This window comes from Schistocerca gregaria, chromosome 1 (genome assembly GCF_023897955.1).
Source record: "Schistocerca gregaria isolate iqSchGreg1 chromosome 1, iqSchGreg1.2, whole genome shotgun sequence".
NCBI classification, from domain to species: Eukaryota; Metazoa; Arthropoda; class Insecta; order Orthoptera; family Acrididae; genus Schistocerca; species Schistocerca gregaria.
This window is the reverse complement of record NC_064920.1, coordinates 308,233,649-308,258,565: the sequence shown is the minus strand read 5'-3', so window position 1 is coordinate 308,258,565 and position 24,917 is coordinate 308,233,649. Positions and strand designations below refer to the sequence as shown.

The 24,917-nt window shown below is 40.3% G+C and overlaps 1 protein-coding gene across 3 annotated transcripts in view; it reads right to left on the bottom strand.

Annotated features, from left to right (window-relative positions):
- LOC126343024 (MAP7 domain-containing protein 1-like) overlaps positions 1–24,917 on the bottom strand; it is a 255,278-nt gene that overhangs the window by 140,281 nt on the left and 90,080 nt on the right. For all 3 annotated transcript variants that reach the window (XM_050001905.1, XM_050001907.1, XM_050001906.1), the window contains 3 exons: positions 23,128–23,244; positions 22,952–23,006; positions 3,882–4,062 (listed from right to left, as the gene is read on the bottom strand). In XM_050001905.1, coding sequence (XP_049857862.1) covers positions 3,882–4,062; positions 22,952–23,006; positions 23,128–23,244 — 353 coding nt within the window. The remainder of the gene's footprint in view (positions 1–3,881; positions 4,063–22,951; positions 23,007–23,127; positions 23,245–24,917) is intronic.

Below are 24,917 nucleotides of genomic sequence, written 5' to 3'. Positions count from 1 at the left end.
TTGTAAATGTGACAGGGACTCACCTGACAGAGACATCATGTACACTATGCATGCATTCAAAAACAAACTTATGATTCATTCAGATATCAACTTAGAATGTGTTCAAAAACCAACAGGGATGTGTTACAAAATCATATGAATAATCGATAGACCAACGTGCACTGGATGCTGGACACTTTGGGAAACAAGGTTTTTTTTCTCAGGAATATAAATTTGGCACCCCCCCCCCCCCCCCCTGAGGAGATGTGGGAGCCATCTTTGGGGACAGGTGGCAAATGGCTGGGGACATGATTTCATAGACTAGGGTGTGAGATAGCAGCAAGTATGTACACACACACACACACACACACCTGCCTTAGGTCTAAGGCAGGAAGTTTATGGGAGTGAAGGATGTGCTTTAAGGATAGCTCCCATCTGCACAGCTCATGGTGGGGAGGATCCAGATGGTGTGGGTTGTGAAGCACCCATTGAAATCTCGCATATTGTGCTCTGCTACATGTTGTGCCACTGAGCGGTCCACCTTGATTTTTGCAACAATATGGTGGTGGAAATTCATTCTAGTAGACAGATGGCCAGTTGTCATACTGATGTACAATGCTGTGCAGTGGTTGCAGCATAGCTGGTATATAACATGTCAGTGATGGGGCAGGATAAGCTTGTGGAGGGACTCTAGTAGGTGGTGCTGGGTGGGTGGATCGGAGAGGTCTTGCATCTGGATCTTCCACAGGTGTATGATCCCTGTGGCAGGGGATTGAGGGTGGGAATGGTGTATAGGGATGGACTAGGATGTTATGGTGGTTGGATGGGTGGTGGAGTACCACTTTGTGAGGGGTTGGAAGTATGTTAGGTAGGATGTCCCTCATTTCACAGCATAATGATAGATAATCATACCTCAGACAGAGGATGTGGTTCAGTAGTCATTCCAGTCTGGGGTGGTGATGCTTAACAAGGGGGGGGGGGGGGGGGGGCGGGGCTTCTTTGTAGTTGGTTCTTAGGATGGATATGAGGATCAGGTGTGTGTGTGTGTGTGTGTGTGTGTGTGTGTGTGTGTGTGAAAGAGAGAGAGAGAGAGGCCTTCTGCATACTGGATGAAGAAGTTCTTATCACTGCAGATGCATCTACCACACATGGCCAGGCTGTATGGGACTTTTTTTTTTTTGAAAGGGGTGGCAGCTATCAAATTGCAGGAAATTTTGGTGGTTGATGGGTTTCATGTGGACCAAGGTGCGGATGGAGCAAACTGAGAGAAGGAGATCAAATAGGTAGGTGACACAATGGGTTGAAAAGGCCCATGTGGAGCGGATGGGAGAGAAGTTGTTGAGGTTGTGGAGGAATGAGGACAAGGTATCCTGACCTTGGGTCCAGATAATATAAAGATTTCATCAGTAAACCTGAACCAAACCAAGGGTTTGGGATTTTAGGAAGCTAGGAATGAAAAGGTTGGCATAGGAGAATGCCTGGCAAGTGCCCAAGGCTGTGCCAAGAATTTGTTTGTATACCATCCCTTCAAGGGTGAAGTAGTTATGGGATAGGATGTAGTTAGTTAGGTCTACGAGGAATGAAATGATGGGTTTTAAATCTGTAGGGTGTTGGAAGAGGTAGTGTTCCATTGTCGTAAGGCCACAGGAATAAGAGAAGCTGGTGTATAAGGAGGCTGCATCAACAGTCATGAGAAGGGAACCAGGAGGTAAGGGTGTGGAGACAGTGGAAAGCCACTGCAGGAAGTGGTTGGTATCTTTAATGTGGGAGGCTAGGTTTCGGACAATTGGTTGCAGATGTTGATCAACAAGAGCTGAGATTTTTCTGGTGGTGGCACTGTAACTGGCCACAGTGGGCACCCAGGATTGGTAGGTTTATGGATTTTGGGGAGCATATAGAATATGGGTGTATCAGTTGCTGTTGGGGTGAGAAGGGAGAGGTTCTGGAAAGGGTCCAAGGATTTCAGCAGCCCTGCACTTAGGATTGCAACTACATGTTAATAATCATTTTCTGTGTAGAAGCAACATTGCCTTTCATGTAACTTAAGTCTGTTTGTCCTATTATATGTTAGTTTATCAAGAACTAATATGTTTTCTTTTTGTGCATCATCAAAGAGATTGCTCTGTGAACACTGTTACACATAGAAAGCATACAAAATTCAAAAACTACCCCGTCACAAATGGTTACTAATAAGAATACTGAAGAATGCTACTCTGAGGGAAACTAGAACAACATTTATGCAAATTGCAACCCACTGAACAAACATTCCAAATGAATAAGTGATTAACATTGCAGATACATGGTGTACTCATAACCTTAGCAGTGTTCTCTTTTGTATAAATGCAAAGGTTAGTATTAAACTAAAATTGATCACTGAAAAGCTGTCAAGCTAAGTATAAACATAAAAGCAAATACCTTTCTGCTAGTTGATGCCAGACGATACAAAATCAGTACGTAATAATATAATTGGATGGATAAAAAATGTACTCACCAAGCTGTGACGAAACTTACTCACAAAAGAAGGTTATAATTAGGCATGTTTTTGGAGGCTGTGGCTCCTCCTTCAGGCAGAAGGGTTCAAGGGGAAGGAAGAGGGGTGAAGAGAGAGGACTGGAGAGGTCTAGGAAAAGGGTTGGATTCTTTCCTTCTCATCCCATCTGGTAAGTCTCTCCAGACCCACAGTTCTGGGTACTTATCCGAAATCTACACCTTTTCCTAGCCCTCTCCAGTCGTTTCTCAGCCTCACTTCCTTCCCCTTCAACTCTTCTGCCTGAAGAAGAAGCCACTGGCTCTAAAAGCTTGCCTAATCATAACCTTCTTTTATGTGTGTGTTCTGCTGCCATTTGGTGAGTAGATTTTTTTATCTATCCAGTTATATTATTTTTTTCAAAATCTGATTGATTTCTCTGTTACAAAATCAGTATGTAAGTAAGTTTTAACATTACAGAATGACTGATACATAGGAAATGAGTTGGACAGACTGTGGCAGCAGGGTTCATACACAACATGCTGCTACTAAAGCACTACAAATGTGAAGTCAGAGGGGAGCATACGGTTATATGCAGCAAAAATCTGGCACTGTGTCATGCAATGTGAGCACACCATGGAATCATCACCATATTTCCTGCATGTTCCTAATGGCTGAGTAACTTTTTAAACTGTGTAGGTTTCATGTTGGAGCCCTAGAGACAATATGACACTGCCTGCTTTCCCAGTGCTGTACTTTTTGCTGTGGTCCAGATTGCTGGCACACATGTCAGTGCATTGGATTACATAGTCTAGAAACCGTTAATATCTTAAACTCTAATGGGCACAAGAATGGCATCACTGTCATTCTCACTGATAAAATGTCATCTTTGGGAATGAGTCTTGCGCCAACATGTCTGACAATGATGGCTGCATATGTGTTAAGATACCACTGTAGTCTATGGCACAAATATAAAATTGACTTCATACTTTGCTCCTTTTTGCATCAAAGTTGGGTAAAGTTGCAAATCATAGCTTCAATTTATATTTACAGTGCTATAATTATGGAAAAGGCTTGTGATTTCTAATTCTGGATAGTTGTTAACGATCATCTGCTTAACAAATACTTATAGTCCATAGAGTAATTTTTGAGTGGATAATACTTTTTGTGTGTTTGTGTTTAAGTATTGTTTAAATATAATCTATGGTGAGTTCTGTCTTTTGAAATCAAACATAAATTATTTGTGTCCTTTTGGACCTTACCCAAAATAAGTGCTGTAGTATTCTGCTATTTATTAATCTCTTTTTAACAATTATGTTATCAAGTATTACCTATGATTTTTTGGGGGGGAAGGGGGAGGTATGTGATGACAAACAGAAAACATATTACAAGCTACAGAAAGAGGCTTCTAAATACTTCTACAATTATTTTTCACCTGTACATTTTGGAGAAGCTATTTCTTGGAGAACTTCCCTTTTTCAAGCTACCCTTTGGTGAATCTCCTTGTGGCTGCAGAGAGAAGCTTCTTCTGGGAGGAGGGTGTGGTGAGTCCCCAGGTTTGAAAGCTGGCCATAACAGGTTAATTGCTGATTGCATTGTTTGTTCACCACCATTTACTGTAAAATTTGTGAAAATGAGTGCATTTTGTTGACAACTGTATGAGAAAAAATAAGAAATTTCCAATTAAACAAGTAAAGGCAATGTAAATGGAAAACTATGAAGGTGAAAATATGAGAATATACTCTGTTGATCCAAAACATTATGACCACTGCCCACCACAAGATTTTATACTGCCTGGTAGTGTTGCACGTACATAATATGGTAGGGAAAGAATATAAGTGGAATATACACAAATGGGGGGATCATTCTAGCAACAATATGGGCCAAAAATAGGAAAACACACTGACACAAGCTACTTTACAAAGGGCAGATTGTTACAGCGCACTGCCTGGAAATGAACAACTTCAAAACAGTGACGCTGTTTGGCTACTGTTGTAAGCATCTGTGGAAAGTAGCTGATGGATGGTGAAACTACAAGTAGGTGACAAGGTGTTGGCCATCCGTGTTTCATCATGGAACATGGAGCTTTGAGGCTTACCAGTTCTGTAAAGCAAGATAGGTGGCAGTCCATGGCATATCTGACAATATATTAAAACGCTGCTGCAGGTACAAATGTTTTGGAGCACACTGTTCACTGACCATTGTTCAACATAGGGCTTCACAGCAGGTGACTGCTGTATATCTACATCTACATCCATACTCCGCAAGCCACCTGATGGTGTGTGGGGGTGGGTACCCTGAGTACCTCTATCGGTTCTCCCTTCTATTCCAGTCTAGTATTGTTCATGGAAAGAAGGATTGTCAGTATGCTTCTGTGTGGGCTCTAATCTCTCTGATTTTATCCTCATGGTCTCTTCGCGAGATATACGTAGGAGGGAGCAATATACTGCTTGACTCTTCAGTGAAGGTATGTTCTCGAAACTTTAACAAAAGCCCGTACCAAGCTACTGAGCGTCTCTCCTGCAGAGTCTTCCACTGGAGTTTATCTATCATCTCCGTAACGCTTTTGCAATTACTAAATGATCCTGTAACTAAGCGCGCTGCTCTCCGTTGGATCTTCTCTATCTCTTCTATCAACCCTATCTGGTACGGATCCCACACTGTTGAGCAGTATTCAAGCAGTGGGCGAACAAGCGTACTGTAACCCACTTCCTTTGTTTCCAGATTGAATTTCCTTATGATTCTTCCAATGAATCACAGTCTGGCATGTGCTTTACCGACGATCAACTTTATATGATCATTCCATTTTAAATCACTCCTAATGCGTACTCCCAGATAATTTATGGAATTAACTGCTTCCAGTTGCTGACCTGCTATTTTGTAACTAAATGATAAGGGATCTATCTTTCTATGTATTCGCAGCACATTACACTTGTCTACATTCAGATTCAATTGCCATTCCCTGCACCATGCGTCAATTCGCTGCAGATCCTCCTGCATTTCAGAACAATTTTTCATTGTTGGAACCTCTCGATACACCACAGCATCATCTGCAAAAAGCCTCAGTGAACTTCCGATGTCATCCACCAGGTCATTTATGTATATTGTGAATAGCAATGATCCTATGACACTCCCCTGTGGCACACCTGAAATCACTCTTACTTTGGAAGACTTCTCTCCATTGAGAATGACATGCTGCGTTCTGTTATATAGGAACTCCTCAATCCAATCACACAATTGGTCTGATAGTCCGTATGCTCTTACTTTGTGCATTAAACGACTGTGGGGAACTGTGTGAAACGCCTTGTGGAAGTCAAGAAACATTGCATCTACCTGTGAACCCATGTCTATGGCCCTCTGAGTCTCGTGGACGAATAGCGCGAGCTGGGTTTCACACGACCGTCTCTTTCGAAGCCCATGCTGATTCCTACAGAGTAGATTTCTAATCTCCAGAAAAGTCATTATACTCGAACATAATATGTGTTCCAAAATTCTACAACTGATCGACGTTAGAGATATAGGTCTATAGTTCTGCACATCTGTTCGAGATCCCTTCTTGAAAACGGGGATGACCTGTGCCCTTTTCCAATCCTTTGGAACGCTTCACTCTTCTAGAGACCTACAGTACACTGCTGCAAGAAGGGGGGCAAGTTCCTTCGCATACTCTGTGTAAAATCGAACTGGTATCCCATCAGGTCCAACTGCCTTTCCTCTTTTGAGCGATTTTAATTGTTTCTCTATACCTCTGTCGTCTATTTCGATATCTACCATTTTGTCATCTGTGTGACAATCTAGAGAAGGAACTAAAGTGCAGTCTTCCTCTGTGAAATAGCTTTGGAAGAAGACATTTAGTATATCCCATGTTGACCTAACAACATAGTTACTATTGCAGTGGAGATGAGATCATCAAAATTGGTCCATGGATCAATGGGAATGTGTCAGATGAATCACATTTCATGTTACACCAGGGCAATGGTCATCCAGGCAACTGGCCGCACCACAGATATGAGTCAGTGGGGGAATATTCACCTGGTCTTCCAAGGGACCTGTGGTGGTAACCGAAAGTGCCATGACAGCTGTGAACTACATGATCATTATTGTAGACCACTTTTATCCCTTCATGCTTGATGTCCTCCATGAAGTCGCTGGCATATTCCAGCAGAATAACTGTCCACATCACAAGGTCATAATCATGCTACAGTGGTTTGAGGAGGATAATAATGAGCTTATGTTGAAGTCTTGGCAACCAAATTTGCCTCATCTGAACCTAATGGAAAATATCTGGGACATTAATGAGCACAATTTTGGTGCCCACAAATCACCAGCCCATAATTTAAGGGAATTGCACGGGCTGTGTACAGACATACAGTGCCACATACACAGGAAAACTACAAGACTTGCTGAATTCATGCCACACCAAATCTATTTTATTCCAAAAGTGAACTAATACATTATTAATTAGTTGGTCACAATGTTTTGGCTCATGAGTGAAGGTTTATGGCAAAGCAAGTATCACACAAAAATATTTTAACTGGCTGATAAAACTTCTAAAAAGGCAAAGGCATATTAACAGTATGACACAGCCCTTACTATAGTTATTAGTACTGCACTTTTTTCTACTGCCCAACTGTGATGCTTACTGCCATGCATCATCTCTCTGTTGGTCGCAACCAATATCGGGCACTAGTACTGCAGAAATCTTTGAAACTACCAAAACAGTTGGCAATGACATGAAGAAAATAGCAAGCAATAGGATGATGTTTATTTCCTATGTTCATCTTCCTCTTCCTTTATGATAGAAATCAGTTTAATGAAATGTGATATAATCGCAGTAAATGTTTAAAATTAGTAGATTTCAAAACAATCTGCACAATTTTCTATCTATGATGATGACAATGTAGATTAAAACTGGCCATAAAATAAAATTAAAATAACTGTGATCAAAGACTGTTTCGATACTACTAAAATTAGGGGTTCTGTTGAGTTTTTTTTTTTTTTTTTTTTTTTTTTTTTTTTTTTTTTTTTTTTTTTTTTGGTTCAATCTACAGTTTAAGTTTAGTTCTGGTTAATGTTTCATTAGAAACTTTAAATGTAAATTGATCACTGTCATAATCAGCAGCAGCAACAGCACCTCCCTTTTGACATCAACTGCTCAGTAAGGACTGCCTCCTTATTCTTTCATATAGTGTCAGGAAGTTGTTTCCGAAAGTTTTTGTTTTGAGTGTAGCCATGTATGGAAGTGAAACATGGATGATAAATAGTTTGGACAGGAAGAGAATATAAGCTTTTGAAATGTGGTTTTACAGAAGAATGCTGAAGATTAGATTGATACATCACGTAACTAATGAGGAGGTATTGAATAGAATAGGGGAGAAGAGGAGTTTGTGGCACAACTTGACAAGAAGAAGAGACTGGTTGGTAGGGCATGTTATGAGGCATCAAGGGATCACAAATTTAGCAGTGGAGGGCAGCGTGTAGTGTAAAAATCGTAGAGGGAGACCAAGAGATGAATACATTAAACAGATTCAGAAGGATGTAGGTTGCAGTAAGTACTGGGAGATAAAGAAGCTTGCACAGGATATAGGAGCATGGAGAGCTGCATCAAACCAGTCTCAGGACTGAAGACCACAACAACAACAGTGTAGTCTTGAGCTGTGTTGTTTGCACATATTTTATAATGTCATACATCCCCTTTCCATTAGATCTCCATATTAGCATTTTTCTTATGTCTTGGAATCCAGCAAAGTACTTTCTTAGTTTATTTACCATCCATTTTCCTGGCTATATGTACTGCCTGTATCCATTATGGTTAATCAGATTTCCACTCTGATCTGTTATATTTACTTGTTTTAGTGTTCCTCTTATCAAGACATATGCTCTCCACTGCTCACTGAGCAACACTTCGTTTTTCAATGTTCATCACATAGACGCTCCATGTCTCACTGTCATAAACCAAACAGGTTGTACATAGTATTTGTACACTTTCTATCCCACAAGGAAATGACACCAACTTTACATCATATTTTAAGGAGAGAACAGCTCATTTTCTCTAAGTGTGCACAGTTTTCATTTCCTAAGATGTTGAAATCACTGTTTAATTTGGTCTTGTGAATCTCCTCACTTCAGGTAAATTCTCATAACCTAAATTTCCATTGCCTGCCTGGTGATTTTGTTTGTTTCTTTCTTTCTAGCTTTTATGATCACTTGATACATATAAATAATTTTACTTGCACAACTGAATTTATTAAATGCCTGGTGTTGCATGTAAAGATTCCAGTTTTAAACTTCAGTTGACAGCAAAGCTGGAAAGTAGATGCTTGGCATTTGAAACCATGTGATTTAATAAACATTACTGTGACAGTGAGACTGAGTGATCTGTAATACATTCTACAGCCTGACACTTGCTGTTGCATTGTGCAACCCAGGTAAATATTGATTAATATTATTATTGTTTCAGTTTTAGTGCTCTTTGGGTCTTGCCAAGTTCAGTTTCTACTTGTTATTCCATCCTCAACTTTCCGTTGTTTGTTTCCTTTCAGATGTGGATGAAACACTTTATTGCTTTTGGCACATTCTACTAATGAATGACCCATTTCATTTCTGGTATCATATTCAGTGTGTCCCACAAAAAAAAATTGCTTTTAGGTTTTGTCTTACATTTGCATTAAAATGTTCTATTATCACTTTGTAGAGAATTTGCTGCCATTTATTTTGTCTTGAGATCTTCTATTTTTGTACACAGAATGTGATCACATTAGTGCATAGACTATTTCCATGGAATAAAGCATGAAGCTGAATTTCCTCCCCAGACTTCTCTCTGTCCACAGCTAAACAGGTAATTGCATAGTGCACAATAGAGTCTGCTAAGAGTTGTCATGGGCATCAGTAACAAATGACATACAATCTGGTTTTAATTTTGTTTGATCTTCTGTCATTTATTAAATGTTAACTGTACTTACTCATGATATGTTTGTGACCTGTTGATAATTTTTATTATTCCTGAAAATGTGTGGCAATATGAAACAAATAACATTTTATTTTCATTTCTGAATGTATCAATCCATTTTCTTCTATTAGTCATTTAACACAGTTGGTATGTGCTGTAGCCTGCTGCTACTGCACATGAGTGTGAGTGCACTGAGTGTAGTGTCATTGCATGTTATACTTAAATCAACCACCGACTTTGTGAGCATGGACCAGGCATTCGAGGTCACCTGTAGGAAGCGTCCACAAGGCATGGTCTATGCCACAATATCTATTGGTGACTCACGGCTATACATGCACAGAGCAGTGCTGACTCATGTTCACTATGTTCTTTAAGTTCGTACCACCCACATCAGTTGTTCTATGTATCACTTATGTTGCACCTCCTGCATAATTCTTTTGTCTTGTTATATGTGGAGTCGCATGAGACTTATTTTTGTTATTGTTCATAGGTTTATGAATAAAGCCATATTTGTGTTATTTGGATCAGTTCCACGTATTACTACGTTACTACACAACTGGTGAGGAGTTTGGAATGGTTTCCGCATGTGCAGTCTTTAAGTGCAGGTTTATCAGGTTTAGTCATTATGGATGCTGTGCTACTGAGCCTGATATTTCAGCAGTGACCACTTTGTTGGCTTCAATTAACAGACACGGTACCATTCCACTGGTCTATCTACCCACTTTTCCTCCATAAAATGGTTCAGTAGAGAACTGGGACACTTACAAAAAAGGACTCAGAAAGCATTTTTTGACTTGTGGTGTGACAGACTGGAATTTGTGCAAAGCCTTATTCCTCTCAAGGATTCCACCTTAGGTGTATCAATTACTGTGTCAATTTGCCCTTCTACAAGAACTACAGCTCTTACTTTTAATCACATGTGGAGTTTATTGTCCAACCACCATCACAAACAAACGCATGTCACAATGACATGAACTGAATTGTACTGATGTTGCAAGAAACCACACCAGTTATACAAGGCCTGGGCAGCTGAACTTCATAGCCTTAGCTATGCTAGCTTAGCTAGCCTTAGCAAGTTTCTTACTGATGCCCATAACAACTCTTATGCATGCTCTACTGTGCATGATGCAATTATCTGTTTAGCTGTGGACAATGAAGTGTGCCAAACAGCTTTACTCTGTGAAACCCCCACACCCATTGGCAGAAGTTTTGGAAATAGCACAATTTTTTTAAGTTTGTCGTACAGTGGGTGTCCTAAAAGAAGCATGCGATGTGCCCAATAGGAGGACAAATATTTTGCACTACAAAGCAGCAGTGAAGATGGCAAACATACAGGCCCAGCACCGAGTAAACATAGGCCAGGCCAAGCAGTCGCGACTGCCACAGTGCCAGTGTCAACGTTCTCTGTTTCTGTTGTGTACTTTCTGTTTTGTACAGAACTAACATTCAGTGTGCCCTAAGCACTGGGCTACTTGTAATTCTTGCCAGAAGAAAGGCCACATCACCTCCATGTGTTGTTCACCAAAGGATACTCAGGATATGGACATGGACATAAACTGTGAGACTCCAAGGCTTGTGACTCCTCCTGAGTTGTTTACTGAGTTAAGTGTTTTTCTTCATGTGCTCTGGCTCCACACTGACACAGGTGCTGCAGTGATGTTACTGAATTCTCAAACCTATGTGAGTTTAGGCTCACCATCATTGACACCAATCATGCGGAAGCTGATTCAGTTGTTACAAACAAAAAATAGCATTGTTGGGACAATTTACAACCTCTGCCTCTTACAAGTCAGTGGTTTGTTCCACTTTTGGTGGTTTCTGAAGCCAGTGTTGAGAACTTGTTCAAGATGGATGATTTCAGGCATTTGGATTTTCTATCACTGACGCAGTTCACCTTGTGCCTGATCAGCTACTGTATTCCCAATTAAAAACACTGAGTGAAGAGTTTTCAGCCTTTATTGAAGGTAAGGATGTGCTATGAGTTTTTGCGGTCATATTTCTTTGAAATCCACAACTCAACCTTGCATCCTATTCCTGTGACCCCAAAAAATCAAGTGAAAGCAGAATTGGACACACTTCAGTCTTTAGGGGTTGTGGAACCTGTTATGGTTAGTGAGTGGTCAACTCCACCGACTGTAGTTTGGAACCCGCTGGGAAACTTTGCCTTCGTGGCAACTTCAGTACCACTGTCAACACACAGCAGGTTGTGGATATGTAACTGCTCCCATGCCACAAGGAACTGTTTGCAAAAATAACAAATGGTCAGCACTTTTCTAACATTGATTTTTCTGAAGTGTATCTTCATGTTCCTGTGACACAAAGTGTCTCAGTGAGTTCTGGTTTTGAATACTCCTTTTGGTCTCTCAATACTTGCATCTTCCTTTTGATGTGGCTAGCGCCTCTGCTGTTTCACAAAGATTTTTAGAGCAATTGACTATGCCTGTCCTGGGCTGGATTAATTATCTGGATGATACTGTTGTGATGGGCTGCCCCACCGACCACTTGAAAAATTGGCACACACTGTTTTTTGTCTTACAGTCTGCAGGCTTATGGGGTTACCTCGTGAAATATCAGTTTTTTCAATCTTCTATAGTTTATTTGGGGTTCAAGGTCTCATGGGATAGGGTTTTCCCTCTGCCAGACCACATATTTGCTGTTATTTTTATGCCTCATCCCTTACTCAAAAAGGAACTTCAGGCATTCCTAGGGGAATATAGCCTACAACGATAAATTCCTGACAACAGCAATCACACTGGCCCACCAGCTGCAAGCCTTACTGCAAAAAGGAATATCTTTTTGCTGAAGCCAAGACTGTAAACATGCTTATCAAATGTCAAAATTCAAATAATTCTTGGGCCCTTGTTTAGCTATGTTCTCTCCGCATCAGCACATAGTTTTGGTGACAGATACCTCGTAGTATGGCCTCAGTGTAGTTCTAGAACACCGATATGCTGACAGCTCTGAATGACCTGTTATTGTTGCCTCTAGATCTCTCACTCTGGTCCAGCAGCATTACTCTCTAGTGGAAAAAGAGGCTCTTGCCATAATCTGTGCTCTCCAGACAATCCATGTTTTTGTATGGGTCCAGGTTTCACCTTATTACTGACCACAAACTCTGTTTCCTTGTTTAACCCTCACACTTCCTTGCCTGACAAGGCAGCACACCACCTACATTGCTGGGCAACATTCTTGTCTCATTAAAATTACGAAATCCCCTTTTGACCTACGTCTAAACATGCCAATGTGGACGCATTGTCCCATCTTCCTGTGGGTCCTGACTTTGATCATGGTGAATTCCTTTGCTTCCATCTAGATACTGAACTGCAGGTCACGGTCCAGCTTGCACATAACAGCTGCCATTGCTGCCAACCCAGTTCTCGGCCATGGTTGGTCAGCTAAACTGCCAGGTGGGGCTTTCGACCCCCATCATAACTATTTTTCCTTATGGTATCTCCTCTCTGTTATTAACAGTGTTTTGCTGTTGTCCACAGAAGATCTCTCTCCCAGAGTAGTCATTCCCACCATGTTACAACATGAAGAACCTTCTCTACCAGAGTCGTTAGGGAGTTCCGTGAACTAAACTGTTGACTACGAGACAAGCTTTTTGGCCAGGGATTGACAGCAAAATTTTTGTATGCCCGTCCTTCTGATTTAAGGTTTGAGGGACTTTGGCCATTCAGTTATGCAATGAAATGGAACACTCAGATCCATTCTTTTGATGTAGCTGCCAGTTTAAGTAATTCAGTACATCATCTTCAGGCATTAACTGATGTTGAAGGGGCTAACTCAAATCACATACACCATCCCTTCAGTGGCCAACATCTGTGAACTGGTTTCTGTAGACTGTAACAACGATTCTGTGTCTCCAACCATCAACTACCAACTGAGTGGAGAAACATCCAAAATATAACTTGGAGCGGAGCAGGGCTGACTCACACTCACTTTGTTCTCTTAGTTTGTAGCGCTGACATCAGTTGTTATGTGTATCACTTATGATGCACCTTCTTTGTGAATCTTTTGTCTTGTTATGCAAGGAGTCACGAGATGCTTATTTCTGTTATTGTTTATAGGTTTATGATAAAGCCATATTTGTGTTACTTGGATCAGTTTTGTGTATTACTTGGTTACTGCAGAATGGTATAGTTAATAGACATGATTCCACTTCCGTAATACTGTCTGTAAGTCAAAACATCATAGCTCTTTCATACTGGGCGATTGTCATCATCAAGATTAATGTGTAAGGTATTCATCGTGTAATGCCCATGATCTACTACAAGAATCATGATGCAATAGCTCCTTTAATCAAAATAAATCCCATGGCTGAACTGAGCTCATTCCAGATTTCTATACCGTGGAAAATCTCTGCACTCATAGAAGTCAATTCACTCTAGTAGTTATCATAACAACAATTATTTTATCCATGTGGATAATACCCGTGATTAATGAAAACAGAAACCTTACTTATAAATTAGTCAGTCATACAGGTATATATCATAATTAACATTTAATTATTCCAAAACTGATTTCAAATTTAGCTGAGTGATATTACTGGGGTGTACCTGAAAAAAAGTGTAGCCCTTATATTATCTGATCCACTACAATGTACCAGCTACATCATTATTTTCACTTTGTTTCAAAATTACAGGTCTAAAAGCATCTAATTAAATCATAAATTTTTGAAGTAATTACCTGAATTAGAAAAAGGCATGCAATTTAAACAATAAAATATTGCTCCCTACTGGCAAAAGTATATGACACAGACCATTAAAAAAGTGAAAAATGGAAAGTGTGATGAAAGATAGCAAACACACATATGCAACATAAAATCAAATTATTTTAACAACATTCATACTTGTACCCAGAAAATCAACTTGATTGTGGAAAGCCAACCTTATAGTTAAAGCAAGTTTCTTCAGCTTTAAGCTGAATATTATGCTTCTGAACAAACCAAGTAAAGACGCATACATAGTTTATCAGACAATAAATTTGAAATATGTCTTTCAATCACGGCTGCAAGCTGAATAACTTGGGAAACAGTGAAATGTACTAAATCACAACATTTCATTTTTCTGGTACAGAGGTGAATCCTAACTGGAATAAAGTATGGTCTAGGGTATAAAGAATAGCAGCAATGCTAAGGGGGAAAACAAGATAATGACATAAAGCTGCATGATGTCAATGGATGCATGAGTGAGTAAGTGAGTTGGCAAGTGTGGGTGATTAACAGCAATGTAGAGATGGCTATCATGCGCTACAGAATACAGGCACACATCTGTTCACAGGAAGAGGATGGGGAAAAGTACATAGCTGATAAAACTCTGAGCAAGAAGGTAAAATAAGCCAAAAGTGATACAAAATTAATAGAAACTAAATAAATAATGAGTACACAACTTAACTGGAGCATTTAGACCTCAATACAACAAAAACAAGGTGCTAGATCATTGGAGATTAGATTAGTTTTTCGTTCCATAGATCCATGCTGAGGGGATCCTCATGGATGTAGAACATGTCAATTTTTAGAAGGAAAGGCTAGAGGGGAAAGAGCTGCACTTCCCATATACACAATTAACAGAAACAAACTGCTGAGTGAAAGCATAATGACCATCGCCCACCATGAAATTTAATATCACATGGTGGTGGTGTGGGCATATGGTGCAGTAAGGAAAATATATAAACAGAGCAGATAGAAATAGGGGATCATTCTAGCAACTATACAGGCTGCAAATGGCAATATCCACTGACATAAGTGACTATGGCAAATGGTAGATTGTTATGGCCAGGCACCCAGAAATGAACGTCTTGGAAACACTGCCCAACTCTTTGGGTGCTGCTGATATGAAAACTTATAGAAAGTGGTTGAAGGATGGTGAAACCAGAAGTAGATGACTAAAGTCTTGGCCGCTCATGCCTCATTAAAAGTCATGGTCAGAGGCTTTCCTGGTTTGTAAAGCAGGACTAGTGGCAAACTGTGGTAGATATGACAAAAGCTTATAGTGCTAGTGCAGGCACAAGTCTTTCAGTGCACACCATTCAGTGTGCATTGTTGAACATGAAGCTCCGCACCAGACAACCCCATATGTGTTCCCATGCTGATGCAATTACATCATCAATCAGAACTGGAGTGGACATGAAATCATTGAGTTTGACCTATGGATCAATAGAAATGTGACAGTTAGCTGAGGTGGGATGTGATTGGACAGACAAGCCATGGGAGATCTAATTCTGTACAAGGGTGAGAGGCTCGACTCTGTCTGTAAAGACCTCAGTGGGACACTTAGTATATTTGGAGAGGGAATGTTCATCAGTACAGGTGCAACAGCCATGGAAGGTTAAGCTCTATGGAAGAGATTTCTTGGTATGGAATGGGTGGTAGCTGTCGAAGTGGAGGTATTACTGATGGTTGGTAGGTATGATATGGATAGAGGTACTGATACAGTCATCTTTGAGGTGGAGGTCAACAATGAGGAAGGTAGCACATTGGGCTGAGGAGAACAAGATAAAGCGAACAGAGAACATGTTGAGGTTCAGGAGGAATGTGGATAGGGTGTTCTCACCATCGATCCAGATCACAAACATGTCATCAATGATTGCAGGCTTTCTCTGGTGTATTCCAGCTATGAAATCTTCATGGGTTATCAGTCGAGTGGTGTCATCTTCTAGTCGCAATGGGCAAGTAGATGGAGTTGCTAAGGGTTCCCTCTTAGCACCAAGCATGGCTAACTTATACCTGGAATACTTTGAGGAGGTAGCATTGGACACAGCTCCACTGAAACCAAAAGCATTTTACAGATATGTGGATGACACCTTTGTGTATGGCCACATGGTAAAGAAACTACTTGAGTTCCTGCAGCACCTCAGCGGTATACATGAAAACATGAAGTTTACCATGGAGATGGAGAAAAATGGAAGCCTAACCTTACTGGGCACCCTGGTTACTAGAAATGCAGGAGGAACGCTGGGACATTCGGTATGTAGGAAGGAAACACATACAGACCTATACCTCAAAGCTAGGAGCTGTCACCACCCAGCGCAACACAGCTCTGTACTTAACACCTTCGTACACAGGATGAGGTCCTTTTGCGGCAACAAGTGCTTACCGAGTGAATCACAACATCTAAAGGAAACCTTCAGAAGAAACAACTACAGTGAAAACTAATAGAAACAGCTTTGAGGAACAATAAGAAGAGAGGAGGAGAGAGACCAGAAGAGGAAAACACAAGGGGTTGTGTGTTCCTGCCGTATGCAGGACCACTAATGGCGAAGATCACAAGAATCCTTAAGAAGCACCAAGCGAAGACCGTCTTTCACACAGCAAAGAAACTCAAGGATATTCTTGGATCGACCAAAGACCCACTAGGACTAATGACACTGGGTGGTCATAGAATTGGATGCGAATGTGGAATGCAATACATAGGGCAAATGCAATGTTGCATTACACAGTGCCGTATGGAACATATAAGAAACGTGCGTCTTTTACAGGTTGACAGTCCGTGGTGGCGGAATACAGCATCAATGAAAAGCATACCTTCGCATTTGAAAAAGCAAACAAGTTATGCAGCACCAGTGGATTTTGGGATTCAGTGATAAAAGAAGCAGTAGAGATTCGGCTGCGTGAAAAATTTAATTAATCGAGACAGTGCTTACCACCTCAGTACAGCTTGGGATTGTGCAATTAGGAAAATTCGGTAAGAATGTTCCAGTCTAAAGAGGAATGTGACTGGTGTTGATATGAACAGACACAGGGAATCGATGCCCGCATGCGTGTCCCCTTCACCACCGCTGGCACCAAGCGCCCGGTGCAATTCAGTTGGCACGTGATCGGTCAGCGGTCAGAATCTGATAGTGGTCCAGCAGCTACAAAGGCGCACAACAGACAGCATCCCGACACTTCGCCTGAAGATGATGGATACAAAATCCATTGAAACGTTGTGACTAGAAGACGACACCACTTGACTGATAGCCCATGAAGATTTCATAGAAGTCATCAATGAATCTGAACCAAGTCAGGGGTTTGAAATTCTGGGTGGCTGGGTAGATTCCTCTAGATGGTCCATGAGTAGACTGGCATAGGTTGGTGTCATGCGAGTGTCCATTCCTGTACCACGGTTTTGTTTGTGGGTAATGGTACAGTTGGTCATGGTGACCACAAGAATGTTGTAGGCATGGAGTAAGCCGAGAATTGGCAAAGGCAGCATTCAGTGGCAACAGGGCTATGGGCATTAGGGACGTTAGTATAGTGGAAGGTGGCATCAACAGTGACTAGCAGAGTGCCCAGTTGTAAAGAACCAGGAGTCGTGGAGAGTCAGTGGAGGAAATGGTTGGTGTCTTTTAAATAGCAGCATAGGTTATGGGTAACAGGATAAAGGTGTTTATCCACAAGAGCAGAGGTTCCCTGAGGGGGGGGGGGGGGGAGGGGGGGGGGGCAGGAACTGGCCACAATGGGGTGTGAAGAGACATTAGGTTTACGGATTTCAGGAAGCATGTAGAAGGTGCAAGTGCGGATTGTGGTAGAGGTGAAGAGGAATATAGACTCAGGGGAGAGATTCTGTGATGGGCCTAAGGATTTGAGGAGAGACTAGAAATCGTGTTGGATTTGTCATATTGGGGTCATTGTGGCTGGGTTTACAGGTGAATGAATCTGACAGCTGGTGGATTCCCTCTGAAAAATAATGCCTGTGGTTCAAAACTATAGTTGTGGAGATATTATTATAAGGCCAGGATCAGTTTTTAGTTGGTGGATTGCAGTTCTTTCTGCAGATATAAGGCTAGTTTCTGTGTTAGGGGATTTGGGGAATGATGGTGAGGCAAGATTTGAGGATAAAAAATTCTTTAATGTTAACAGTTAAATATATCAGGTGTCCACTATACGCAAGAGGCAGCTACACGCTTAGCAATGGCTGTGTTGGTGTGGACTGGGTGGTTTTTTAGATTAGAGGATCTCAAGAAAACACAGAAAGGGCTTCAGTCACAAAGGGTGCATGCTGAAAGCAGGAATAATGTAGATACAGGAACCATTGGTATAACGGTTATAAATTGTCATAGCTGTGTTGGAAAAGTACCAGAGCTCCATGAGCTAATACAAAGAACTGATGCTCAAATCATTATTGGCACTGAAAGCTGTCTAAAGCCAGAGATAAGGTCAGCCAAAATTTTTGCTAAGAACCTAATGGTGTTCTGAAAGGATAGTTTAAACACAGTTGGCAGTGGCATGTTTGTTGCTGTTAGAAGTAGCTTATCTTGGCGTGAAATTGAAGTGCATAGCCCCTGTGAATTAGTATAGGTAGAGGTCATTGTTGGTGACGGTAATAAAATAATAATTGGACCCTTTTGCAAACCTTCCAATTCAGATGATACAACTGCTGAAAGGTTCAAAGAAACCTTGAGTTTGATTTCAAACATGTATCTGACTCATACAAATATAGTTGGTGGTGACTTTAATTTACTCTTGATATGTTGGCAAAAAATACATGTTTAATTCTGGAGGTACGCACAAACATCATCTGAAACTGAGCTAAATGCATTCTCTGAAAATTACTTCAAGCAGTTACTTCATGAGACCATGCGACTAGTAAATGGTTGTGAAAACACCCTTGGCCTCTTAGCAACAAATAATCCTGAGTTAATAATGAGCATCAAAATGGATTCAGGGATTAGTGAACATAGGGTTGTCATAGCAAGATTGAATATCCTCCAAAAATAAAAGAAAAATATGCCTATTCAAAAAAGAAAATAAAAATTCACTTGAAGCCTTCTTGAGAGACACTCTCCACTCTTTCAAATTAACAACATAAGTGTATAGCAGGTGGGACTTGAATTCAAAGAAATAGTATCAGCAGCAATTGAGAAATTTATAACAAATAAATTAACAAACAATGAAACTGATCCTCCTTGCTACACAAAATGGGTCAGAACAGTGTTCGAGAAACAACAACAAAAACATGCAACATTTAAATAGATGCAAAATCTCCAAGACTGGCGATCTTTTACAGAAGCTCAAAATTTAAAATGAACTTCAATGCAAGATGCTTGTAATAGTTTCCTCAACAAAACTTTGTCTTGAAACCTGGCAGAAAATCCAAAGAGATTAGTAATATGTGAAGTATGCTAGGAGCAAGACTCAATCAGTGCCTTCTCTGTATGATAGCAATGGAGATACTATTGAAGACAGTGCTGTCATAGCAGAGTTACTAAACACAACCTTGCAAAATGCCTTCACAAAAGAAGACAAAGTAAATATTCCAGAATTCGAATCAAGAACAGCTGCCAACAAGCGTAACATAGAAGTAGATATCCTCATAGTAGTGAAACAACTTAAATCACTTAATAAAAGCAAGTATTCTGGTCCAGACTGTATACCAATTAGGTTCCTTTCAGAGTATGCTGATAAAACAGCTCCATACTTAACAATCACATACAACCGTGCCAGCCAGTTGCTGAACGTGCTTCCCAACACAATTTCCTTCACTTCAGAGACTGCTTTACAGCCTTTGTCCTCTGAATCCATACTATCAACACCAATGTTTCTGAATAGTGCAGTTGGGAACTTTCCCTGCAGTATATTCTATGTTACTATAACCTCCCCACCCCCCCCCCCCACCCAAATCTCAACCTTCACTAGGCCATGTCCTCCTCCACACCATCTCCTTTCCTGTTCCCTCTCCAGAAGTACACAGTTTCTAGTCAACCAGTGTACCCACTAGTCTATTTCTCCTCCTCTACTTCTCTCATTTTCCACCCCCACCCCCCCCTGCCCTGCAGACCCTACCAAATGGCTGTCTTCAGTTTGGCCTCTGTAGCCAGTAATGTGATAACCGATCTTAGCTTTTCAAAATATTATGTTTATTCCAACCTGGACTTTACTTTGTTTGATTTTGTTCTCCACTTATGAATAAAAAGAAACGTATTCCAAATTCTAGTAGAGGATGTAGCTGACCTGTAGTGAATCGTTAATATTTATGTAACTATCCTTGTCATTTCATTTCTTAGTTATTTATTCATTTTTATGCTGCTTGGATAATTTTCATTTGTCAGTAGGTCATATTTCTTCTGTCCTCACTATCCTTCATCCCATTCCCTGTTTCCAACCTCCTTCCCTCCCACTTTTTATTTATGCACGTTTGCTGGAAACAACAGTAATGTTACAATATTTACACATATGTACATACATGTGTCTGTTTTGTGTTAGGTATCTAAAGTTCATTTGTGGAGATGGGACAACAGAAGTAAACAATCTGAGTCACATGCTAATTGCATCACATTAGCAGCATTTGCCAGGGCTGCGTGATTCTTTCAGTACGGGCTATTGTCGCCTTACACTCTTTTGTTAAAGAAGTCAGTAAAGTTGTGTAAGTGGAATTTATACATTGTAAGTAAGGAAATGTAAACATTATTATCTTTGTTTAGAGTAAGTCTTGTTTAGGCATTTTTATCTTTTTCTTCTTTTTCTCTGATACAATCCTCTGTGTATCCTCCAGCATTAAACATCAATACGTCAAGTTCTACTGAAACTCAAGACATGTTTGCATTCTCCAACTAAGTAACAAGTAAAAAGATCAGCATTAAACAATTCAGAGGGGAAAATGATCCCAAATGCATACAAGACAGAACGTGATTTACATCCACCATCCATCAACAATAAAATCAGAAATTGTTGCTAACACTGCACATTCCACTGGGGACAGCGGCTTGTCTGATAATTCAAAATGTTGATGACTTTGACAGAAATGCCATAAGAAAGAAAGTGCACCAGTTTTTCTTTTGCAATGAGTTGCCTACCATTGATAAAGTCTTTGCTTCTGTTAATGAAGTTTCTGATGTGCTGGACTTCAGAGGAGTCACATGTCACTCTTTATTGAAAGAGATGAATTTCAGATACATTAATCATGGATGTAAAAGCATGCTGAGCGAGAAAGAATAGGTCATTCTATGGACAATAAAGTCAACATGCCAGTAAGTTAGAAAAAAATTATTACTTGGACAAGACCTGGCTAAATGCAGGCCATATATTTAATAAAATCTAGGTAGATGATTCAGTGACATCAGCTATGGAAGCCTTTCTATCTGGGTTGTCTACAGGAAACAAAGAACCATCTGGGAAAGGAAAAAGACTAACAATAAAGCATATTGGGTGAGAGACAGGTTTTGTGGATGAGTGTTTGTGGACTTTTGAGTTGAAAAAGCCACATGACTACCATGAAGAAATGAACAGCAAGTCTTTTGAATCTTAGTTTTCCAAATTTCTTCCTCACCCTGAGGACAACTGTGTTATTATAGGTGATAATGCACCATACTATTCCCACAAACCATAAAAAATTCTAAACACAGGCTCCAGTAAAAAGAATATTACAGACTGGCTTTCATTCAAAAACATTCCATTTGAAAACTATAAATCAGCTTTTAATTCAAATGTTGTAGATGCTATGGTAAATTCAGTAAACAAAACAATTGAAGAATGTCTCCATACCACTGTGAACTGAAAGTCATTGAAATTGACTAGACACAGACTACAAATTATGTCACAGCAAGGGGAAAAAACCTTCAAATTGTACGAAGTGAAAGTACTTCTGGTTGAAGCAGTCACTGATTACATGGTAAAAATGAGTGCAGCATGTTCAAAAAACAGAAAAATTGATGCAGGACATGGATAACATTGTGAAAGCTCACAAAGAGAGTTTAGTTACTGGCACCAATAGCAGTAACAGCAACTTATCTGACTCCTTAGATGGGTGAATGTTCTGCCTTTGCTGGAAAAAAATAAAGAGCTTGACCCATAAAATTACTGGTGAGCACTTTTATTTATTTGTTCCATTTTTTTATCCAAATCCAACTAACACAGGGGCCAAGAAAGATTGAGTACACAATTGTGTCCACAATTACAGATTTTATTATTGTTTTTGTCACTCATTTCCAAAGTGTTATGCATGCTAAGCACCTTGCTGTCAAGTGACCTCACCTTACACTTTTTTAGTCTCAGTGAAAATGTAATCAGGTCATGTGCTACGCTTCTGCAGGGCAGGCCAGCACGTGACATTGTTTATCCACACTGTCTCAATTTGTTGAAAAGATTAAAGAAAACTTTTTTCTAAGAAAAAGCCTACTGAACCTTTTATCCAATCATTCATCAGTGAGTGTATCAGCCTAAAGGCAAGAGGAGTACTGTTCTCATAACCACTGTTCAACACATTCCTTGTGAATTCTTACAAGATGCATACTGCATTGGTAGAATACGTAGTTGACCAAAGTTTACACTACGGTAACTGCAAATAAAGCTTATCCTAGTGACACACAGTCAGTGAAAATACCAACTCAATTTATCTGTTTCCATGATTGTTGCTTGATTTTTTGTAGATATTATGATTTTATTAAAGCCATGTGCATAAAATCAGAACCTAGCTAAATCAACCATCATGCAAGGTATGTGATCATAAACTATATAAGCAGTGCTAATAGTTGATTCCTTCACTCTGTGAAGAGTGCATTTACTTTCACAACATGCAGGAGAAAATGTCTGTACTATCTGATGCCAAATGTGCAAAGTGCACCAACTATTACTCACACACCTAAATGTTTCAATTGAGCTTCTCTTTCTTCAAGTTCTGCCAATGCTTCAGATAACTGTACATTATACAAAGAAAAACAATAGTAAGATGTTAGTCAAAAAAGAAACAACACTGGAAAGTTTAGTCATGTTATGAATGACAACAAAGCAGTACAAGCACTTTATGAATGAAATTACCTTAAAAGCAAGTCTTTCATTGTCCAGCTCTAGTTGTCTTGAAGCTTTCTCCAACAACTGCACACGATCACACATCTCATTTACTTCCCTGCGCAACACTTCTTTCTCTGATGATACCTGCAGATGTAAAAGTAATATGTTTTAATGTATCACAAGAAATACAAAAATTTATCATTTATGCTGTAAGTATGTACTCATGAAGGAAAATACTGAAGGTCCGATATTAAATTGTACATATCTGCTATTTCATTCATGAACAAACTTGATTCATTCTATTCTTTCTTTTACTGTGGCTGGGGTGGACAGCACGAGTATACAGTGTGATGAAGGGACAAGATGCTAAGTAATGGATATCTTGGGAACAGGATTGCAACACAGGGGCAAAGGTGACAGGGAGGGCTCCCAAATGGACATAATTGTAGATTGCACACCAGCAAATTTGATGGAAAGAATTGGAAAAGGAAATTGGTGGAGGACAGGTGGATACCACTACGAGAACAGTTTGGAGGAGGTGTAAGTCTATATATCTAAAAGGAGGGGTAGACAAAAATATCGTAGGAATTATATTCTTTCCAGCCACTCACATGATAAAATCCTTTCTTGGTTCAAATTCACTGATGTCATGCTTGTGAACTGGACCCAGGGCCAAGACACACTGCTCTTATTTGTCCACAATGTAAACAAGTTCTCTCATCTCTGTTTCACTTGCTCTTATGCTCTATGAGCCTTCCTGCAAAATGACAGCACTCTACTCTCTGTTAGCTCTGTAAGAGCTTCTGCCCATATTAAGCCATTAATCATCCAGACTATCTCAATTTTATTAAGTGTGGTCCTCTAAATATGTACTGGTTGGTTATAATTAAACTTTCCCTATTTAACATGTTATAACATGGAAACTAATTACCATGTGACTACCAAACTTGGTAGCATTAATGTCGAGAGTATGGGATGCCTGATTTCCCTGTGTCACAGCACCACTGTCCAGTTCTAACTCTGGCCACCAGGTGCCATGATCAGTCATTGTGATTCATAGTGTCACACACCTGACCGGTTGCAGTGCACTTGTTGACATGCCAACATGAGCTTGGATAAATGGAGCAGAGCATTATTGGTGAAGTTCTATTATCAAAACAACAGTAATGCTGCAGCTGCACTTTGAGAATATCCCCAGCTGAAAGGATTACAGGAAGATCCTATTTCTCCACCTGCTGTGCGGAGAGTGATGAAGAAGTTTGAATCAACTGGAAAACCGGGCATCCCTCCAGGAAGAGGACGATTACAGGTTGCACCACAGGTGGTTGAAATCTCTGTGGCTATGGTAGACAACGCTGCGTGCAATTCCCGATTGCCAGGCACTGTGCATGCTGTGTCAAGACAGTTGAACATTCCTTGGTCCACAGTATGGAAGGTACTTCGAACCATTTGAGAATGGTATCCGTACAAGATAAAAACTGTACTGCAGCTTGCCCTAAGGAAGCACAACAATATGTTGACTTCCCTCTCCACTTTCTTGGGGGCTCGAGGAGTTGATGAAGGCTGGCCCTGGACCATCCAGTGGGCATCTAAAGCTCATTTTTCTCTGATGGGTGATCTCAACACACAGAAATGCCGAGTGTGGGGATCTTCACCTCTGGTCATTGTGCATGAAGTTCCTCTGTATAGTGAATGTGTCACTGTTTGGGAAGGCTTCATGGCTACATTCATCATTGGCCCAACCTTTCTTTGAACAGGTTGGTGCCCCAGGACCAAAGATGTGCAGTGTGACTGGCCGTCAATGCTTCACCAGCGCG